We start from the raw sequence: 20,622 nt of genomic DNA, 5'->3' as shown, positions 1-20,622 counted from the left end.
TGGGCTCAACTGGGTGGTGATATGAATTGCAGTGTGCTTCTGCTGCCCCCATGTGATCGCTGGCAAACTACTCAGGCAGCAGCATCACACTCCACACATGAAAAAATTGATTTTAAAATGATCCTTGTATAGTTAAACACACTCTCTCTCTCTCTCCTCACCAGAAGAGAATACAAATCAATTAGAACCATCGCAGGTGGAGTCAGATCGATAGCAGCGAGCGTTTTCATCTCCATCACACAGTCGCCTGCATTCCTCGAGGCGCCCGCTGCGTTTTCAACCACTCGGCGAGAAATAAAAGACACAACAGCTGTTCATTCAACGCAAAGACGAAGAAGAAAGACAGACACAGACCACGACTACTCGGAGACCTGGGCGGATAGGTTGTTGCAGAAGCAAAGGTTTCCTCTTGAACGTCGTAGTGAGTGGTTGAGTGTAACAGCTCGACCGAGGCGCTCTGTGCAAGTCATAAAACAACAGCAAGTAAAGACAGTTCTGACGAAACAAGTGTCAGGGATTCAAAAGGAAGGAAGAGGTATCTTCAGTCCAGCGTCAAGAGCTTTTAAAATCTGTTGCATGTTCATAGATAACTGAGTATTTTATATGTCTGTATGTAATGCTTCATATGTGTGGAGGAGGTATTTAAACCTAAAAACAGGGAGTGAGGAATCAGATTGTTGCTTCCCGAACAAAACAATTTGCAATAAAAAAAAAAGGAGGGAGGTATGTTGTTATTGGATTTATTTGAGATTAATCAGTATATATATATAAAAAAAGTTGCACATTGAATACAGACAGTTCCAGTAGAAAATCTAAATATGTTAGAATATGTTTAATTCTTTTCCTCACTGACAGTAACATCTGAGCAGACGGGGGTTTCTTACATTACGTCAGAACTTTAAAGGATTGGTTCACCGAATAAACTAAAAATACTTTCTCTCAGCATCAGCGTCTGTCTCTTCAGCTCAAGTTTAACCTCAGACATGTAACCGAAAACACAGACTCCAGACGAGGGATCTGGGTTTCAGGTCTCGTTCCTGCAGCACTCTTTTAATCATGAGGTGAAAGGTGATGAAGCTACTTCAGAACCCTCAGCGCTGATATCTCACCACACAGACGTGCTTCTAGAGGACTCACACTCTCCGAGGACGTCGTTATCTCTGATCAATCTCTAAAAAAAGAACTCCTGAACTTCAGAATGTTTTTAAGTTCTCCTCAACGACAAAGTAATCCAGTGACGGTTGTCTGTACATTCATGGCTACACTGCAACCTCTAACAGCTAGAATTGGGCACACTTTTCATGGGGCCAGTTAGCCAAAATGTAAACAAGTGTTTGACTCTGAGGACCCCTGATTCAGCGTTATCTGGACCTTGTTCCTGGAGAGACTGTTGATATGTTGAAATGTTACTTTTCAAGAGCTGTAAGCAGCGCTAACAAACAAAAAAAACGGTGAACCACCCCTTCACAAACACAGCCCACAGTAAAACACAACTTCAATGTTGGAACTATGTACAGAAGGTCTGGCGTTGACCTCACGTGGAGTTGATCTGAGAGGAGGAGCTGCTGCTGCCGGAGCTCTTGGTCTTCTGCCCTCTGGTGGCGCTCGGCTGCCGCTGCACTCGCTGGCTGGAGGCCTCTCTGCTCTTCTCGCTGTGACTCGCTCCGGCTTTACTGCGCACTGCTGACACGAAGAGAGGAAACAAGGACGAGTTTAAGGAAAGCAGAGGAGCTCTGAGTCACTGTGGTCGTTGGTTCACAACGTGGACGATGGAAATGAAGGAATACATTTCACATACAGACAAAAAAACTGTTCCAATTCCGTACCTTCTTTTAAATAAGCTTTACAGCACTGCACATCAACACTGCATTGTTGATTATAACAGGAACCAAAAAGGGCTTTTACTGTGAAAATTCAGTGTGTCTCCAGAGACTTAAAGCACAGCACAGTCCTGCTGGGCTACATAACGTTCAGAGGTTGCATTGAGTTACATCGTGATGCGTTCAAGCTCTGTTCAGTAAAAATGAATATTGGGGCTAACACTATCATGATGTGTTCAAACGCAGTCTGGTAGAATTTAGAGCGGAGACGACAAAAAGTCGCCTTTTCAGAACCGCTTCAAATGTGCAAATAATGTCTGTTGTATATTTGTAGTCTTATATGGTCGTTTTGACTCATGTAAAGTGTTCTATAAATGACATTTTTAATTCTTATTCTTATCATTAATAATTTGTTATGCAGCACACTGTCTCAACAGGGCGTATTTAAAGTCCACATCTTCATCCTCAGGACAGTTTAAGTTCTACTATTCAGTCCAATATTTGTCCTGCTGTCATTGAAGATCGAGCCGTTTGAAGGAACCATAAGACCATAAGCACAATAAATTATTTCTGGATTTTTTTTTAATCGATTCAAAATTAATTTATGAAAATAAAAATATATTTCCTAATGTGAATTAATTTCTATTTAATCCCTATTAAAGAAGAAAAGCATCTCACAACGTCAGGATGACTTATTAACGTTCTAGCTCCTTAATAATAAATTGTGCATTTAACAGGTTATATCTTTCTAATCCACATGCATGCATGCATGCATGCACACACACACACACACACACACACACACACACACACACACACACACACACACACACACACACACACACACACACACACACACACACACACACACACACACACACACACACACACACACACACACACACACACAAATCCCGGTCCATGCAGTGAGGTTTACGCAACCCTTTTAGATATAAAAAGACAGATGGAGGTGGAGGACAAGGTGCAGCAGGTGGGGGGACCTTGAGAGTGAGGAGAGCTAGCGTCTTGGGGGCCGTAGACCACAATCTTAGTGTTGACTCGTGTGGCCCTGGAGCCAGACGCTGAGGGGGCGGCTGCAGAAGGCTTAGGGCTCTTTCCAGAAACCAAAGAGTCCTCTTCTTCAGTAAACAGGAAGCACAATTCAATGGGGGATAGAAAAGGAAATTAGAAAGCAGCGTGACATGCACACATGACCATCTACATCTTTATCCTCCGCCTTCAGTTCACCTCCAGAGTGAGGTGGAAAACCTCACTTTGGGGTGGAGTGAAGGTGTGGGGGGGGGGGGGGGAATTAGGACTACAGTGTGTTCGGTACTTAAGTGAAGGAATGTGAATATTTCACATGCTCGAGAAGGGAAGTGAGAAGCAAAGAGCAGAGGAAGAATAAGGAGAGCAAACTGAAGAGGTAAAGGTGAATAAACAACATTTTAAAAACCTCTTCAAGTCGTTGCCTTTTCTACACTTTGTTATGAAAAGCTGTGAGCCTGAACTTTACAGACCTTGAGCTCTTTTCACTCTGTAGAAAAGTGATCCGCAGACACAAACTCTCTCCAGCACTAAATACCGTGGTGTCAGGAAGCAGAGTTGTTTCCATTTGCTACAGTTTGTGTTATTTATTCCCACTGATTCTAACCTTTGAGACAACCAACAGGGATTACTTGACGGGGGAAGTAAAGGGCGATTTGCAGAACGCTTAATTTAGCCAAATAAAAGGAAATATTACATATCACATTTAGTATATTCCCAAAAAGTATAAGACCAAACATTTTTCACTGCAGACATTTCTCCTTGTTGTTGCAGAAAAATATAATGAAATTTTTCCATTCCTGTGACGCTTTGGCTGTGTGTGAATTTAACCGACACAAATCCATCCTGGTGAAAAGAAAAGCTCATAAACAGCACCTTTGAAGGCCAAATTCTCGTGTTCCCCAAGCTATTGTTAACTGATACAGAGGAGCAATAGAAAACAGCCTGACTGGAAACATTACAAACTGGCGTGGGACGTACACGACTTAGTACAGGAGGGCTCTGCAGTGGGTTTATTGAAAACGTTGGTACAGCGCAGAGCCAAAAATACATATTAAAAGACAAAACCCATCCAGTCAGAGCGTGTAAACCTTCCTCACTCACATCTCCCTATACAACCGACACCATTATGAATCATCGTTTTGTGCCTTAATTGATACGTGTGGAGTCGCAAAATGTTCACATCTATAAAATCCAACACATTGCACTGTGGGATCGTTAGCAGGAATTAGTTTGCATGTTTCATACTACGTACTAACTCTATACACTGTGCACAGGAGGCTCGTTCAAGATGAGCCAGGCCTGCGGAGAACTGATCACCGGAAGTCGCCGCACAATGCATGCTGGGTAGATTTGCGTCCGACTTAATCCGGACCAAGCCCCCAAATTCCGGGTCCATCATGTGATGCCATTGAGCCATCTTCCCATAGACTTACATTGGGAAAGAGACTTTATGCACACATGCTCTCTACTTGCTCTGACGTCATGCACACTTGGGCAACGATGACCTTGCGAGACCGAAGCTGCAAGATCCAAGGCATGATGGGAAACGCCTGGCTGTCACCTGATCAGAGAGCGGATTGGCCCTTAGCTTTTAACCACCAATCACTGCATTTTGTAGAAAATCCTAATTGTCTGTTTGTAGGTAATATTTAACACTAGATCAAAAAGCTTTTAGTCTCATGTTGTGCAACGAAATAATCAAATGAACGATGGGCGAATTCCATTTAGCTGCTTCTGTTTCCTGGTATAGTGCAGACTGAGACACCTGAAGAGAACACTACTTTAATGGTACCAGTGACGCATGTGCTTTGCTGTGTTAAAGGCCTGTTAGACCTCTGCTCAGTCCGGACTGTGTGGGCCGATCTCCCTCACTGCCATGCTAGTCTTGCACCAGCGTACACCTGCACCCTGGACCATGAAGACTCTCACTGATCCCTCTGCAGACACTGACCTCTGGCCTCTGTTGGTGCTGTGGTGGTGCCGGAGGCGGCGTGGGAGGCGGTTGAAGACTCCCCAACACTGCAGCCTTCGGCGACCCTCTGACCCGCACACATCGCCTTCAGAGTCTGGAAGACCGCCTGAGGAGCCACGTTCATCTTTAACAGGTCCACTATGATCCTGATGAGGGGAAAGAAGAGGAGGACAAGAATGTAAAAACTAGGATCCGTATCCACATGTTCCTGCAGGTTCTGTGACTCTTACTTGAAGACCTCTTGGTCCACAGTGATGCCCGCAGCCTGAGTTAGCTCAAACAGCTCAGCTTCTTCAGCACTGAGGACTTTCTTCTTCTTGATGGCATATTTCTGCACGTTACTGGTGACCACCAGCGCGGGGGAGTCTGGGGCGGAGGGCAACGTCTGCTGCGGTTGTTGAGACATCAGTGGGCGGATACTTCAGTTGGACGTGGATGGGAGAGATGAATGACAATAAATTAAGGTGAATTAATATGTAATAAAAACAAGCTCAACAATTATTTTAGTTAAAATATAAAACACCTACCGTTAAACTAGGGTTAAGAGTCTCATTCGCCACAACAGTCTTTTCTCGCTAGTGCCAAGGCGAGGCGCGCTGTAATGACGTCACTAACATTAGACAAACCGTGTTGTCCGTTGGTACTTGTAGTCGGCACAAATATATTTTTTACGGTGTATTAATCCGATATAACCGTACAGTGATGTCTTTGCATCAGTGGTGGGAACAGTATTTCGATATGAGTCAGCTAAATAGTCAATAAAAATATTACTTTGTGGCACTGCGCATGCGCTTCAAAGCAGGATGTAGATGGCGTCGTAAAGTTTCTAGTACAATCACTTTATTAAATCTTAAATTACAGTTTGTATCTTTACGTGAACTAAAAACGTTTAAATCAAAAAGTGAAAATGTTTTTCTCTTTAAACCTTCACATTTATGAAAATGTTGTTTTTGAATTCCCAAAATAAATAAAATACTTTAAAATAATAATTATAAATAAAATAATAATAAAAAAGTTTATAGTACAATATGTACGTAAAATTATCGGCATAGTATCAATACAATTTAATTTAGGACACAATAAGGATCAGTACATTGGGTTCCTACGGGAAAACAAAACGCCAAAGACGAAAAAACGGCATCGTTTGGCTCACCGAGCGAAACCGGAAGTACTAGCGGGATTGTCCTCTCGCACCTGCTCAGCCCTCTGTGCTGTCGTCCAAGAATGGCCGCTGCCGCAGCAGGAATAAACAAGCAGGGCGCCGTAGCGACGATGGAGCCCTGTATCCGACACGGGAGGGGAGCTCATGGAGGCTCGGTGAAGGTCGTGAATATTGTCACTAAAACATCCACAGATGCGTTACGTTAGGAGTGATTTATTTGTGTTGTTGTTTGCACGAAAGGCTCGACAGCAGCCTCTTCTTCTTCGTGGCTTCTGATTTTGGGTGAATGCTGCTGCGTTGGCGTCACTTTGGGGATGCCAAACAGTCAGCTGGATTCTATAAGAGCTACGTGCATACGTATTACTAATTTATTTCATGATTAGCCTTTATTATATTCGTGCAAAAAAACACCCAATATTTGTGCTTCCAGCATGCTAACAATTAGCTGGCGTCGCTAGCTTTAGGTTGCCATTTAGGTCGACTGCAGCTTCTCTGAGTGGCAGTGACACGATGCGCAGCGTGCGTGCGCGGTAGAATCTGCTCTCTGAATTACGTTTAACAAATGTAAACATAGCATTTGTTTTAAGATCACCAGCTAGAAATCAGAAGGGTTAATTATCTGAAATGCTATGAGTATCCAGTGACTCTTAATCTACTTGACTCTCCTTGAAGAGCATCCCTCTAAGTTAACTCCCATGAATTGTGAAATCAGTGCCAGCCAATTAAAATGTCTTCCCTTTCTGCAACAGTTACCGTCAAAAGATGTGTGTGGAAATCAATAAGTGTGTGTGTGTGTGTGTGTGTGTGTGTGTTCACCCACAGGTGCTGGAGTGTGGAGTGTGTGAGGACGTCTTCTCTCTCCAGGGGGATAAGGTCCCTCGTCTCCTCCTCTGTGGTCACACCGTGTGCCACGACTGCCTCACCCGGCTGCCCCTCCACGGCCGGGCGGTCCGCTGCCCCTTCGACAGACAGGTCACCGAGCTGGGTGAGTCTGAAAACATCTGTTGCCAGTTAAAAAGGATGACGTGAACCAGTATCTGCTGCTTCAGGACATATTGAAGTTGGTGTTTCTCTGTTTTGAGGTTGGAACTCTTCTCACCTTATTTTTGTGTTTTCTTCTTCTTCTTCGACACATCTTTGTAGGTGATTCTGGAGTCTGGGGTCTGAAGAAGAACTTTGCTCTGCTTGAACTCCTGGAGCGACTCCAGAATGGAGCGAGCAACCAGTCGGGGATGACGGAGGACGCCCTGAAAGGAATGGGAGAAGTAAGCCAACCGACATTTACCCGATGGACACGTCTCCGATCACACCTGCTGCACCTCTCGCTCACCACTCTCCCCCCTTTTTTTCCCCCTAACTAGTGTATAATCCGGTGCGACGAGGACGAGAGCCACACGGCCTCCGTGTACTGCACCGTGTGCGCCACCCACCTGTGTGCCGAGTGCTCCCAGCTCACCCACTCCACCCGCACGCTGGCCAAACACCGCCGGGTGCCGCTGGCCGACAAGCCGCACGAGAAGACCCTGTGCCACCAGCATCAGGTCCACGCCATCGAGTTCGTCTGCCTGGAGGAGGTCTGTCAGTCGGGGCCGCTCATGTGCTGCGTGTGCAAGGAGTACGGCAAGCACCAGGGACACAAGGTGAGCTACGGTCCGCGTGTTAGAGACCCTCAATCCAAAGAGGACAAGCTCACGTGGTCCTTATATGTTCTTTCTTTTCAGCACGCTGTTCTCGAGACTGAAGCGAATCAGATCCGTGCGTCCATTCTGGACATGGCCCACTGCATCCGCACCTTCACAGACGAAGTGTCCGAGTACTCGAGGAAGCTGGTGGGCATCGTGCAGCAGATAGAAGGCGGGGAGCAGATAGTGGAGGACGGCGTCGGCATGGCGCACACCGAGCACGTAAGCAGGACTTTCATGTAAAAAAAAAAAAAAAGAGCGCTTTTTCTTCCCCCTCCCCCGGCGTTGACGTCCTCCCCCCTCCATGTCTTCTCCAGGTCCCCGGCACGGCAGAGAGCGCTCGGTCCTGCGTCCGGGCGTACTTCGCGGACCTCCACGAGACTCTGTGCCGGCAGGAGGAGATGGCGCTGAGCGTGGTGGACGCTCACGTCAGGGAGAGGCTGATCTGGCTGAGGCAGCAGCAGGAGGACATGACCATCCTGCTGTCGCAGGTCTCCACCGCCTGCATGCACTGCGAGAAAACACTGCAACAGGTAGGACACCTGAACACGGAACTGGTTTTCCAGTATCGGGGCTGATGCACGTGCGATACGGTGACGTGTCGCCTCTGTCCGGTTGTAGGACGACTGCAGAGTCGTGCTGGCGAAGCAGGAGATCAACTGTTTGCTGGAGACGCTTCAGAAGCAGCAGCACCAGTTCACGGAGCTGGCGGATCACATTCAGCTGGACGCCGGCATCCCCGTCACCTTCACTAAGGTACGCACCGCCGCCCACTCGTGTAGCGCGCTCCCCGGGAGGTTTGTTCCAGGATGTAACATTGGAACAACGTGCTCTGGTTTTTCAGGACAACCGGGTCCACATCGGTCCGAAGATGGAGATCCGCGTCGTGACTCTCGGGCTGGACGGGGCGGGAAAAACCACGATCCTCTTCAAGCTGAAACAAGACGAGTTCATGCAGCCCATCCCGACCATCGGTAGATTCATTTAATACACTTTATAATGAAGCCACGAGAATAAGAAAGCTCCTCTTCTACATAAAGCCTGTTTTTAATCTGCTTTTTTTCCTCCACAGGTTTCAATGTGGAGACAGTTGAATATAAGAATTTGAAATTCACCATCTGGGACGTGGGTGGAAAACATAAGCTGAGACCTCTCTGGAAGCACTATTACCTGAACACCCAAGGTACAGTCGGCCACTTTGAAGAGATCCTTTTGTTCACTGAGATAATTAGCTTTAAAAAAAAAAAAAAAAGCGACACTTTAACCCGTTAAATCTCCTCGTCTCTCGTCTCTGTGCAGCGGTGGTGTTTGTGATCGACAGCTGTCACAGGGACCGACTGATGGAGGCTCACAGTGAGCTTGCCAAACTACTGACGGAGAAGGAGCTCAGAGACGCCTTGTTGCTCATCTTTGCAAACAAACAGGTACTGAAAGAACATCTGTAAATGTAGACGCACTGTATCATTAATGTCTGTAAAATACACAAACTTCAGTCAGAGGAATAAACGATAAATAACAAAACAGGCTTTGAATGAAAAACATCAAATGTAACGCACTAAATATTTTCATGAATGCTTTTCATATACATATATATTTTATATATACACACCTATTTTTTTCACATCTTTCCTGACCTTTATTTCTTAGCCCTTGTTGTCTTTAGTCATCTCAGCTGTTGGGTCTGAATCTGAGTTCTCGGCTGATAAAGTAGATCCGTTATCTTGAGCTCAGAGTTGCTGATCGGTGTGTGTGTGTGTGTGTGTGTGTGTGTGTGTGTGTGTGTGTGTGTGTGTGTGTGTGTGTGTGTGTGTGTGTGTGTGTGTGTGTGTGTGTGTGTGTGTGTCTCTCTCTCTCTGCAGGACGTTCCCGGCGTCGTGTCCGTGGAGGAGATGACGGAGCTGCTGAGCCTCCACAAGCTGTGCTGCGGGAGGAGCTGGCACATCCAGGGCTGTGACGCCCGCAGTGGGATGGGCCTCCACGAGGGGCTGGACTGGCTCTCCAGGCAGCTGGTGGCCGCCGGCGTCCTGGACGTCGCCTAACCGTTTAAAAAAAACCAACCCGTCTCACCGCTTCTCCCTTAACCTGGTATTACCTTTTTAAGACTGCGGCTTTAAGCCTCATCTTTTCCTTCTCTGTGCACCAATGAGGGCAGAGAGAACAAAGATGTAAATACTTTCTGTAACGTCACCGAATCCAGAATAAGGAAAACTACAAAAACCTCTGAGAAATAAACCACGAGTTAAGACTTCAACCTCATGTCTGAGGCAGCTTAACTCATTAGCTTTTCTTTGTTCTAACCTCTTTGATCGTCTATAGCCAGCCGACAGTAAAACGTTCAAAACGCTCCCTCCGTACTTCCTATCTCACGGTATTCATCAGAACCACCTCCATGTGCGACGGTAACCTTAACTAAAAGCAGAGTAGTCTCTAGTGTAGTGTTAGTATCATTTCTGTACCTTCTGTTGGTTCAGTATACTCGGACAACGCCTCATATAATCCTGAGAAATAACCTCCTTTAAGCTGCGTTCAGTGTTTTAGACGGGACAGAAACCCGACGGTCAAACGTTCACTCTTTGGCTTCGCCTTCATCTGATGTGAGCGGTCGATGTTTCACCGGCTCTTTGAGTTATGTGTTGTTTATGTGAACCTATTTAATGCCACAGCTGGTCTTGAAATGGCGCACCGGTAGAGTTTTCTGTTACAGAACAAACCTTATTTATGAGCGGGAACGTTACTTTTTTGTTTTATTTTATGCACCGACTCTGCCTCCGTTCTTTCTGTGGAGCCTCTGATGCTCGTTTGCTTCCTCACTACACGCTTTTATTTGGGAGGAAATGAACTACCTGCTGTTTCCTAGACTGAGGATTAATCTCTCCGCAAAAACTAAATATTCCAATTTATCTCCCATGTCCTGTTTGTTTGTTTGTTTGTGTTCAGGAGATGGAACACCTTTAAACAGCCTTCAGTAATGACGTAATGTGAAACTTTAAGCCTAAACACTGACACTTGTCTTGTTATTAAGGACCCATTATTTGACTTCATCTTTATTCATTGCTATGTAATGTTTACATGTATCTATGTATAAAAATACTAATAAAAAAAAATAAAAAAATGCACGTGTGAAAAGCCTTTCCACATAGTTTGTGAAAACATTTGTTTTTTTGAGACGTAGAAGCACAACGCGCATCGAAACCTTTGTTACAGTGGACTTTAAACGGCTTTTGTAAATTATTCATAATGTTGTTGCTGTAAAATAAACCAACTGACCTGATTTGTCTGGCTGCTGCTTCTTCTTCCAATTTATTAGATTATTATTAAACTCCAAATAATTCCTACTGACGTCTCGCTCCACAAACATTCTTTAATATCTCATTCTGGTAAAAAAACAAACAATCGCTGTACAAGGACACGAAGAAGAGGCGCGATCACTTCACGGTGATGTTGATGATGCTGATGTCTTCGTACGGTTTGTCGGTCTTGGGGTTCACTTTGAGGTTGGAGATCCTCTGGACCGCCTCCATGCCTTTAATGCACCTTCCAAACACCGTGTGCTTGTTGTCGAGCCACGGCTGAGGAGACGAAACACGAGGAGTTATTAACGACACCGTCTGTTAAACGTCACGGCAGCTTTAAGTGTGATATTTAGGGAGGGAGACGCTGAGGGAGACGCTGCTGGAGAACAACGACGAGGTAGAAAATAACATCTGTTCTCTTTCAGGCTGCTTCTCTGATGGATTTTAAACTCAGTCGAAGCCTTTAGTTCATGACTATTGTGAGCGTGAGAGTCCTTCAGTCCTCATCAATTAAATCATTTATCAGTGAGGCAACAGAATGTCCTGATCTATTTATAAAACATCGAGAAATGAGCTTGGAACCCATTTAATTCCTCACCAGGTCCTCTCCATTTTAAGACATTAAAACTAACAAAAAACTGCAAACATATTAAATATGTACGGTGGCTAGATATTAATACTGCAAGGGTTTCTCCTCTTTTGCAGCCTTTTTATGGACTAGTCCTCTAAAAAGTCTCTTAAAAGCGTCTCATTCACAGAGTGTGTTAACGCTCTGAGAGGATACTGGTCTACAGTCTGGTAGGTTGATTATTTTTAACTTTAAGACAGAACCAGACCAGCCGCTTCCCCGTTTAGAGACTTTATGCTAAGCTAACTAGCTGTAGCTTCATATCTACAGTACTGCATGAAGGACTTACAGTCGGTACGACGGTGATGAAGAACTGGGATCCGTTGGTGCCGGCGCCCCCGTTGGCCATGCTGAGTGTGTACGGGCGGTCGTGCCTCAGCGTGGCGTGGAACTCGTCCTCGAACTCTCCCCCCCAGATGCTCTCCCCCCCCATGCCCGTACCCGTGGGGTCTCCCGTCTGGATCATGAAACCCTGCACGACGACAAAGACAAGAGGGTTTAGACCCGGCTCGGCGCGGAGTGGAGTCGGATCGGTGGACGAGTCAAAGAGAACCGGACCTTGATCACTCGGTGGAATATGTGGCCGTTGAAGTAGCCGTTCCTGCTGTGAACGCAGAAGTTCTCCACAGTTTTGGGGCATCTAAAAAAAACAAAAAACAAAGAGCAAAGCAGTGTTTGTATCTAATAAAAGTGTGAGGAGACTTCTGAACAAAGACACAATGTTCTCCAGACCGTACTCTACGGGGAAGAGCTTGATGTGGATGTCTCCCATGGTGGTGTGGATGATGGCGCTGTCAGACACTCTCTTGGGGCCCTCGGCCTGCGTGGCGGCCATCACCTCCTCCTTCGAGGGCTTCTCGTTGAAGATGTCTCTGTCCGAGTCGGCGCTCTTTGTGTCCTCGGGTTCTCTCTTTGAGAACTGAAGTTAGGAGGGAAAACAACAACAATGAGAATTAAGACAGATAGGAGTAGCGCTAACTAGAATAACCGCCTTCCTTTCATTTCATCCTGTTACACATCTGAAACGTGAACGGCGTGTTCTCTCACCATGTAGAAGCGGTTCTTCTTGAACGCGGTGCAGAAGATGGTGGGGTCCTGTTCCACGTTGTCTAAGGCGGGGTTGTCGGAGGCCTTCATCTCCACGGTGGGAGCCACGTGCATGGCCTTAGCAACGCCCTGGAACAGACCCAGCTGCACCACACGGATGTTCTCCAGCTTCCCGAGGATCCGCACACACCTGGGGAACATTGATCTGGTATTTGACCTCAACAGGAGACTTCACATCGAGGTAGTGGGACAGACGGATCACAAGTCTTTAAAGGTGGGAACGCACAATTAATCCAATATTAATCACGACTGTGGCTTCTCACATCTACATGAACGTGAAATATGAATGTTTAAACTGCTCTGCTCATAGAAAACCTATCAACTCAAGCACTTCTTAAACTAACAGCCAGCCACCAGGGGGAGATCCAGATGTTTTGGCCTCACTTTTTGCGGGAAGCAGTCATGCCACTGCGCATAAACTCTACTGAGGCAGAAGAGTAATAAACTGTCTATTAAATACACTGAATTCAGGCGAAGAAGAACATTATTTTCAGCCTTATTTAGATGCAAAAAGTTCCTAATTATCATGAATGCAACTCTAAATGAAAGTGAAAGCAGGACTCAGTTGATTCAATATTGTTGCATCTTTATTTTGCTTCTAGGAATAAGAAGCCCATGACATGGTACCTGTTGGTTTCCACGTTGATGACTTTGATGCCCAGCATCGTCCCGTAGAGCACGAAGTGTCCGGTCTCGTCAAAGATGATGTTGGTGAGTCGGATGCCGTCCACCTTCTCCAGCTCTCTCTCCACCGCCATCCGCCTCCCGAACTCCATGTCGGGCAGCTGCTGCCTCATCTGCTGCAACTCTGTGAACATCTGGGAGGACGAAGCAGCTGTGATTAGCATCACAACCATCATAGATAAATGGTACATCAATGGTTAGAAGTTATATCTAGTTTTGGAGGCTGAACTCACAGTTAACGACTCGTCGAACACTCTCATCAGTTTTCCCGTGAGGAAGCGGAAGATCCGGACTTTCCTGTCGGAGGCAATGGTGGCCATCTTCTTCCCATCAGAAGAAAAGGCGAGGCTGGTGGGATACGTTTTGTGTTTCGCAAATTCATACAAGTCCGTGCCAGTTTTGTATTCCCAATGCACATACTTGGGAAACCTGAATTCATTCCGGAGGCCGGTCCAGTATTCCAGCATCCCGGCTTTGTCGGCAGAGACGATGACTCTAAATTTGGGGTTCAGGCGGATTTGGGCCAGCGGCGAGGAGTGCATCTTGTCGAAGACGTGGAGCGGCTCGTTGCCTCCCCGTCCGTCGTAGACGAAGATCTTCCCCGTGGATTTTTCCGAGCACGCCACCGCGGAAATGGCATCCCCGGGGTTGTAGATCCACTCAGACTGGCCCGGTTGAAAGCTACACAGAAGGAAGAAAATAAATCATGTTACATTAGTCAAAAAGATGTTTTCTGTCCTTACAAATACAATAACTCTGTAATAACAACTCACCCCAACTTCAGCATGTTGATCATGTCAAAGTTGACGACGTCGAATACTTTCATGGCCTGATCGTCGCCGACAGAACAGAGAAGAGCTCCTTCAGCGCTGACTGCAATGCTTTCTATCACACCTGCAGAAAACACCAAAAAACACAAAGTCAGTACTCACCGTTATATTTGAGGGTACAATGCAAAGAGCAAACACTAAAACGCACTGCAGGAGAGCCAGTGCTATGAACTGAATGCATACCAAGATGGCTACGAAAGTGTTTGACGAACTCTATCCCCTCATCTTCCTTCTTCTTCCAAAACTTGATGTGGCCATCCTGGCTGGCCGTGATAATGAAGTCTGTTCTGAGAAGAGAAAAGAATAGAAATAACGTCAAATAAATAAAATGTAAACTTGCTTAAATATGTTTAGATGTAATAGTCATAAAGCTGTCTCATAGAGCTCTATGGTGAGGTTTATTGTGAGACAATAGAGCTCTATGGTGAGGTTTATTTTGACACCACTTACTTGGAACAAACTATCTGTGTGATAACGTCTCTGTGCATGTAGCTCCGTTCATACATCGCAGCTGAGGGGAGGTTGTCCAGATAAACACGCTCATACTCGAGGACTGAGGAGAATAACAAACACAACAGTTAGCGGGAGTTTGGTTAGCATGGTTAGCATTGTTTAGCAGGTAGTCACGTATGAACCAAACATGGATGGAGGTATCTGACTACCGGAGACGAACCTTTTCTTTTCTTGACCGTGGTTGCTTCGCTTGGCATGGGTCCGACCCACTCGTCGTCTTCTCCTTTCCCTTCTTCATCCTGGTCGTCTTCGGCTTTTCGCTTAAGTTCCACATTGTTTTCAGCCGCCGCCATTGCTGCCAATCTTCAGTGTTGTCCCTCCTGGATTACGGTACTTCCGTTTCGTTCTGCGCCTCGACTTCTGAAATATTTCTAACTGGTTTTCAGGCAAACTATATAAAAAAAACAGCAAAATATTAGATTAATTAGGTTAACTATTTATTTTGGAGAAAAAAAAAATATTTTTCTTTTTTTTTTTTATTAAGAAATGAATTTGGGACGTGCGCTACACAACAGCAGCAACGTCTACGCTTATTTCTACCGGTCCCAACATAAATTAGTGTTGTTCCAACAACAACAACAACAACAACAACAACAACAGTCTAATACGTATTACATCACATCTGTATCAGGTTTTAGCTGTTATTAATCTTGAAGTATTTCAACTGCAGTGGAACTAAAGTACTCCTATGTTTCTGAGGGTGTGTTGTCGTGGAACACTTGGGTCAAACCAAAAGTCAACATTAGGGGGGGTGTCTACAATTATGCTTGGGATCGTTCTGCCACTAGTACATTTTCAGATTTATATTTACGTGACTTTATTATTCATTACCTTTAACATAAAAAATAATTTACTGATTTAAATTTTGATTTACGAAGAAAAAAATAATTAAACAATCTATTTATATATGATCCCCCCCACGCACTCGGAAGTAAACAACAAGCTCACATGTATGGCCGATATGGCTCTAGTTAAGAAGCATAATATTGGTCATTAAAGAAAGCGAGTTATAGAAACATAATCTATCGGTTTACACAACGGTTTGTTATATGGTAAAGGATCAGACGGTGTGAAATACTATTTCCTTGCTTTAACGACAAAACCTCGGCATCAAAATGAGTAATATTTACATCCAAGAGCCACCGTCAAATGGAAAGGTGAGCGCGACTTTTGTCTATCTTAACTTCAATTTGATCCTTTTAAGTGCAATTTTGAACCACAAACTTCACTTTTTACTTCACTTTAAGACTTTGTAACGTTGATCATCAATAATTGAAGGCGTTGTTAGTTTTACTCGCTATATAAATGTGTTAATGTGGTTATAATTCCTTATTTAAATGTCCCCACTTTGTGCTCTTTTCTCAGGTGCTGTTGAAGACCTCAGCAGGCGACATTGACATCGAGTTGTGGTCCAAGGAGGCTCCTAAAGCATGCAGGAACTTTGTGCAGTTGTCCATGGAAGGTAAGAATTCAGAACACGGTGCAGAGCTCCTAAAAACAAACATGAAGAAGATGAAGTCCAGAACATCAGTCACCCCAAAACAATCCCTTCAGTTTGGAGAGGTTTGCTTTTGTACATGTTTGTTGTTGACTAACTATTCTGGAGTATCTTCAGGTTTTTCTGGTATGATGGTGCCAACATCATTTTTTTTGATTAATATGTTGTCTTTTGGTTACACACTTTACATTGCAGCCAAAATAATTCATATTTTATTTCATGAAACACTTCATTATCTGTGTATGTTGACTTTTAAGCGTGCAGACAAATGGCCGACTGTGCACTGACTGCTTTTCTTGTATTTTCTATCAAATTACATAGGTTTTTTTCCAGGAAGTATGAGTAAGAAATTGTCCATAAATGTACAATAAAAAACGTTCCCTTATATTTCTCTGTCCTCTAGGTTACTACGATGGAACCATGTTTCACCGGGTGGTGCGTGAGTTCATTGTTCAGGGGGGAGATCCCACGGGAACGGGAACAGGTGGAGAGTCCGTCTACGGTCGTCCATTTAAGGTCAGTCTGCTTCTCTACTTCATTATTCTGTGAACACTAACGGCATCATGAGTGAGGACTCGTTAACATGCTAACCTGTACGCACCAATCAAGCATTTAGAGAATGTAGCCGACGTTGATGATAACTCACCGTGGGATACCCGCTTCTTTTTTAAACTTTTAGGATGAATTTCACTCCAGACTGCGCTTCAACCGGAGAGGTTTGGTTGCGATGGCTAACGCTGGCCCTCATGATAACGGCAGTCAGTTTTTCTTCACCTTGGGACGCGCAGACGAGCTGAACAACAAACACACCATATTCGGAAAGGTGAGTCCGAAGAACTGCAGTAATTTACATTCATATCTCCATCTCAGATATCTGACAAAAGACTTTAAAAGCTTCCCACATGCATGGACCCAGATCAGCGTAATCGTCCCTGTTACTGTTATCAAGTTATCAAAGTTGGGTTTTTTTTCCCACAATGCACGCTGCAGGTCACAGGAGACACAGTCTACAATATGCTCAGACTGGCAGAGGTCGAATGTGACAACGACGAAAGGCCTTTGAATCCCCACAAGATCAAAACTGCAGAGGTATTTTCTTCTTCTTCTTCTTCTACTACTTTTTTTACCGGCTTGACAACTGTTGAGTAATGAGTGCAAAAACCTTTTGTCTCTTCCAGGTGCTTCACTCTCCGTTTGATGACATTATACCTCGTGAAACAAGGAAAGGCAAGAAGGAAAAGGATAAAGAGGAAGGAAAGAAGTCACAGTCAAAGGCCACAAAGTGAGAGATCAGACCTCATCGCTCTCTGATTCTTGTTTATTTTGAAGAGGTTTTGTTTATTTGATTTTATCTTTTACTTTCATTAATTAATTAATTTATCAATCAATGGACCATAATGTGACTTTATAAAGTTGTACAGTGTTAGATTTCCAGTTATCAAATCAGATCTAAGTAGATATTATGATCTTTCTTCTTCTTCTTCTGTTCTTTGCTTCTGATTCTTCTTCTGTTGCTACATATAACCATCAGCGTCATCGGGTTCCCGAGCTGGAACTCATCTTTGAATGATAACTTGTGTTGTTGTTCTCGATGCTTCGGTGCAAACAGTGTGTTGATGTTTGCAGGAACTTCAGTCTGTTATCTTTTGGAGAAGAAGCTGAAGAGGAGGAGGAGATGGTGAATCAAGTGAGCCAGGTACTGAAGCACAGAACTCATCTCTCTGCTGGCCAATTAAAAAAATTGCAAAAATATGTAAAAATAAAATGAGTCTCTTACCCCTGTTTGTTTCTTCAGACGCTGAAGGGGAAAAGCAAAAGCAGCCACGACCTCCTGAAAGATGATCCCAGGCTGAGCTCTGTTCCAGCGGTAAACAAGTAGGTACAATTACTGATTTATTAATATTCATACAATAAACGCTTTCTCCTCCATTCATAATCCTTGTTCCTCTCCCAGGAAGAAGAAGAAGAAGACACCAGGAGACACAGCCGAGGTGAGTCGGACACTAAAGTTCGCTCCAGAACAAAGTTCCTCCGAGTCTCTTTCCTCTGGTTGATGATGATGATGATGATGATGATGATGATGATGATGATGATTGATGTAAATGTCTCCATGTTGTTTCCTCCAGACAGACGATGCGGCCGACGGCGACGTCGAAGACGACGCGGATGCAGACGAAGAGTACGACTCTGATGAGAGAGCGAAGAGGAGGGAGCTCATCAGCAACAAGCTGAAGAAATACAGAGAGGCAGAGAACATGCCGGAGGAGGATCAGCAAGAGAAGAAGAGCAGCCGCAGGTACGAGTAGAAACGCTAACAGATGGCAGCTGTGAGTCACAAACAGTCTGCAGGATTACTTTGTTCAGCGCTCATCAGGAAGTCGTTGTTCTGCTTGTAATAAAGCGTAACAACCTGCAGGTGGAGCCGTTGAGCTGTGTAAAACAGAGGAAGAGCGAAGAACCACTACAGACGACTCTCTCCTGTTTAATGAATACAGTCAGATACAAACTTTATGGGACCAGAGCTTCAAATATGTGTATTTATAACACTGAGATAGACTATTAGAAAAAAGAAAATAAAAGATAGTTTGTGGATCAACTAATGGTTTCAGCTCAACATTACTGCAGCTGCAGTAGTTGTGCAACCCAATAAATGATGTCCCTGAGTTTAGAACAATAAAACCACTAAAGATGTATTAACTACTGCAACAGCAAATCCCTCCAAAACAGTTACTTTTTGTCTGCTGCTTTACTTCATTAAGCCGTGGTTGAATTTCCAAATCGATTGACCGTTTAGAATTCAAAATGAAACATCTGCTTCACTCAAATGTAGCACTTTTTTTTTTTTTACAGTCAAACTGTAAAATTGAAATTCAAAAACCTTTTAAAGAACCTTGTTGATGTAAGAGTTTGTCTAGATGTCACAATCACAACATTTACTGATACTGAATCTCATTGTTAGTCACCAAATATTATCAACAGCATACACGCGTTTGCTGCCATGGTAAAGGAATACTCCACCATAATAATCTCAAAGATTATAAATGTCTGTTGAGTCACTATCTATTAATGAGGTAACACAATATGATTGAAAGCAGCTTGCATTTGTAGTACTGTAGTAGTATATAGAGATTGTAACTTTAAACTCAAAGGACTCTAAGGAGACAGATTCCTAAAAAGAACGGTCAGAATGGAAGCAGCAGAGGCGGAGATATCCTGACTTTTAGCCCCTGCTATGAGTCAAGCTCCAGAAACACCGGATCCTACATTTCCCACAATGCAACTCAATCGCATCTTTAATTAGACATCTACTTCTTTCAAACCTCACACCTCCGGTTTGTACCTGTTGTCACGGGCCGAGTAGCACTCTGTGTGATGAGTAAACCAGACTTCATGTGTTAAACCACGGCTTGAAGATTTTTTGGGGAGCATTGTTCGCTTTTATCAGACAGCTGAGAGCGTAGAAGCAGACTGGAAATTGGGGGGAAAGAGACGGAGTGGGACATTGCGTCCTGCAACAAAGGCAGGAATGGAACCCGGGACGTTGAGGTTAGGTGGTGTGCGTTGTAAACAATCGGCTACCGAGGCTCCAAACATCGATACGCCTTTAAAAAGTGTTCGATTCTCCTACTTGGTCCCTGAAAACTAAACCATTAATTGCAGCTCCAGTGTCTCTCCTGTCCCGGTGTCATTGACGTCCACGTTATCTTCCAGCTCTGTTTATACACACACACACACACACACACACACACACACACACACACACACACACACACACACACTAAGCTCAGTTGTAGCTCTCTGGACCGTGTTGTGTCGTGCCGGGGCCGATTGGGGATTCTGGTTTAATACCTGCGATGCTGCACAGTCGCCGATAGGTTGCAAGGTGCTGCCTTTGGAGGCGCAGTTGGCGGGTGTAGCTGTTCCTGGTGCTGGTCACCTCAGCCAGTTGTAGTTTGTATTGTTTTAGTTGAGCCAGCGCTGACTGACGACTCATCTCCCTGAAGATCCAGTAGAGAAAGGGTGCTCGGTGAAAGGGGTTGCAGGTCCGATCCATTATCCTGAAGCAGATAGTGCAGGAAGGAGGATCGTGGTGGGGTCATTGGTGGTAGGAGGACTTCTGCGATGGGGTCTCCCTGGAGAGCTGCTGCGAGGCCTGAAGGTCCTGGTTGAGGCATCACCCAGTCTTGCTCCCTTGGGTCCGGTGCGATGTACTGGTGAAATGTGTCATTGGTAGGGATGACGCTTTTCTCCATCTGGTGCCATGAGTTGACAGTTGGACCTGCATGGTAGGGTCCTTGATGTGTGTATCCTATGCCTGGTCCCATCCCTGCTGTATTGACAGGGTGCACCTGAGGCCTGGTATTATTGCCCTGGTTCCCCTAT

General features: G+C 44.8%; 4 protein-coding genes across 9 annotated transcripts in view; 2 read left to right on the top strand and 2 right to left on the bottom strand.

Annotated features, from left to right (window-relative positions):
• Positions 1-726: 726 nt before the first annotated feature.
• mzt2b (mitotic spindle organizing protein 2B) lies at positions 727-5,599 on the bottom strand. Of its 5 annotated transcripts, none has more exons than XM_068706486.1 (5): positions 5,370-5,599; positions 5,073-5,261; positions 4,822-4,988; positions 2,822-2,956; positions 727-1,683 (listed from the first exon to the last, which is right to left on the bottom strand). In XM_068706486.1, the coding sequence occupies exons 2-5, from the start codon at positions 5,246-5,248 to the stop codon at positions 1,535-1,537; spliced, it is 627 nt and encodes a 208-aa protein (XP_068562587.1). In that variant the 5' UTR covers positions 5,249-5,261; positions 5,370-5,599; the 3' UTR covers positions 727-1,534. The 5 variants fall into 5 exon arrangements, with proteins under 5 accessions (XP_068562587.1, XP_068562585.1, XP_068562586.1 ...); XM_068706484.1 differs by having other exon boundaries at positions 2,822-2,959; positions 5,370-5,598; XM_068706485.1 differs by having other exon boundaries at positions 727-1,680; positions 2,822-2,959; positions 5,370-5,598.
• Positions 5,600-6,030: 431 nt separating this feature from the next.
• On the top strand, positions 6,031-10,957 carry trim23 (tripartite motif containing 23). The gene is made up of 11 exons (XM_068706483.1): positions 6,031-6,165; positions 6,827-6,989; positions 7,148-7,269; positions 7,366-7,644; positions 7,726-7,908; positions 8,004-8,219; positions 8,308-8,442; positions 8,531-8,660; positions 8,759-8,869; positions 8,986-9,110; positions 9,546-10,957. The coding sequence occupies exons 1-11, from the start codon at positions 6,067-6,069 to the stop codon at positions 9,723-9,725; spliced, it is 1,743 nt and encodes a 580-aa protein (XP_068562584.1). The 5' UTR covers positions 6,031-6,066; the 3' UTR covers positions 9,726-10,957.
• A 76-nt stretch (positions 10,958-11,033) lies between these two features.
• Positions 11,034-15,075, bottom strand: ppwd1 (peptidylprolyl isomerase domain and WD repeat containing 1). Its single transcript, XM_068706481.1, has 11 exons — positions 14,902-15,075; positions 14,679-14,781; positions 14,412-14,515; positions 14,172-14,292; positions 13,632-14,079; positions 13,342-13,532; positions 12,655-12,844; positions 12,345-12,526; positions 12,166-12,247; positions 11,897-12,079; positions 11,034-11,255 (listed from the first exon to the last, which is right to left on the bottom strand). Exons 1-11 carry the CDS (start codon positions 15,032-15,034, stop codon positions 11,112-11,114), a joined length of 1,881 nt encoding a protein of 626 aa, XP_068562582.1. The 5' UTR covers positions 15,035-15,075; the 3' UTR covers positions 11,034-11,111.
• Positions 15,076-15,688: 613 nt separating this feature from the next.
• The window catches only part of cwc27 (CWC27 spliceosome associated cyclophilin), a 28,676-nt gene continuing 23,742 nt past the window's right edge, over positions 15,689-20,622 (top strand). For both annotated transcript variants that reach the window (XM_068706480.1, XM_068706479.1), the window contains exons 1-10: positions 15,689-15,898; positions 16,107-16,203; positions 16,643-16,755; positions 16,919-17,062; positions 17,230-17,328; positions 17,418-17,521; positions 17,866-17,935; positions 18,035-18,114; positions 18,194-18,230; positions 18,366-18,535. In XM_068706480.1, coding sequence (XP_068562581.1) covers positions 15,857-15,898; positions 16,107-16,203; positions 16,643-16,755; positions 16,919-17,062; positions 17,230-17,328; positions 17,418-17,521; positions 17,866-17,935; positions 18,035-18,114; positions 18,194-18,230; positions 18,366-18,535 — 956 coding nt within the window. In that variant the 5' untranslated portion in view covers positions 15,689-15,856. The remainder of the gene's footprint in view (positions 15,899-16,106; positions 16,204-16,642; positions 16,756-16,918; positions 17,063-17,229; positions 17,329-17,417; positions 17,522-17,865; positions 17,936-18,034; positions 18,115-18,193; positions 18,231-18,365; positions 18,536-20,622) is intronic.

Source organism: Cebidichthys violaceus, unplaced genomic scaffold (assembly GCF_023349555.1).
Source record: "Cebidichthys violaceus isolate CVI_PGR_0920_01 unplaced genomic scaffold, fCebVio1.0.p SCAF_12, whole genome shotgun sequence".
Lineage (NCBI taxonomy): Eukaryota > Metazoa > Chordata > Actinopteri > Perciformes > Stichaeidae > Cebidichthys > Cebidichthys violaceus.
This window is presented reverse-complemented; position numbering and strand designations above follow the sequence as displayed.

What these genes read in the sequence shown, in the direction of transcription:
- mzt2b (XM_068706484.1), bottom strand. Translation starts at nt 5,248, where the DNA reads ATGTCTCAACAACCGCAGCAGACGTTGCCCTCCGCCCCAGACTCCCCC. An exon ending in AGCACCAACAGAGGCCAGAG is followed by an intron (nt 2,960 to 4,821) that starts GTCAGTGTCTGC and finishes TGTTTACTGAAG; the next exon opens with AAGAGGACTCTTTGGTTTCT. An exon ending in TAGCTCTCCTCACTCTCAAG is followed by an intron (nt 1,684 to 2,821) that starts GTCCCCCCACCT and finishes TCTTCGTGTCAG; the next exon opens with CAGTGCGCAGTAAAGCCGGA.
- trim23 (XM_068706483.1), top strand. Translation starts at nt 6,067, where the DNA reads ATGGCCGCTGCCGCAGCAGGAATAAACAAGCAGGGCGCCGTAGCGACG. An exon ending in TCCCCGTCACCTTCACTAAG is followed by an intron (nt 8,443 to 8,530) that starts GTACGCACCGCC and finishes CTGGTTTTTCAG; the next exon opens with GACAACCGGGTCCACATCGG. An exon ending in GCAGCCCATCCCGACCATCG is followed by an intron (nt 8,661 to 8,758) that starts GTAGATTCATTT and finishes TTTCCTCCACAG; the next exon opens with GTTTCAATGTGGAGACAGTT.
- ppwd1 (XM_068706481.1), bottom strand. Translation starts at nt 15,034, where the DNA reads ATGGCGGCGGCTGAAAACAATGTGGAACTTAAGCGAAAAGCCGAAGAC. An exon ending in TGTTCGACGAGTCGTTAACT is followed by an intron (nt 13,533 to 13,631) that starts GTGAGTTCAGCC and finishes TCGTCCTCCCAG; the next exon opens with ATGTTCACAGAGTTGCAGCA. An exon ending in ATCAAGCTCTTCCCCGTAGA is followed by an intron (nt 12,248 to 12,344) that starts GTACGGTCTGGA and finishes TGTTTTTTTTAG; the next exon opens with ATGCCCCAAAACTGTGGAGA.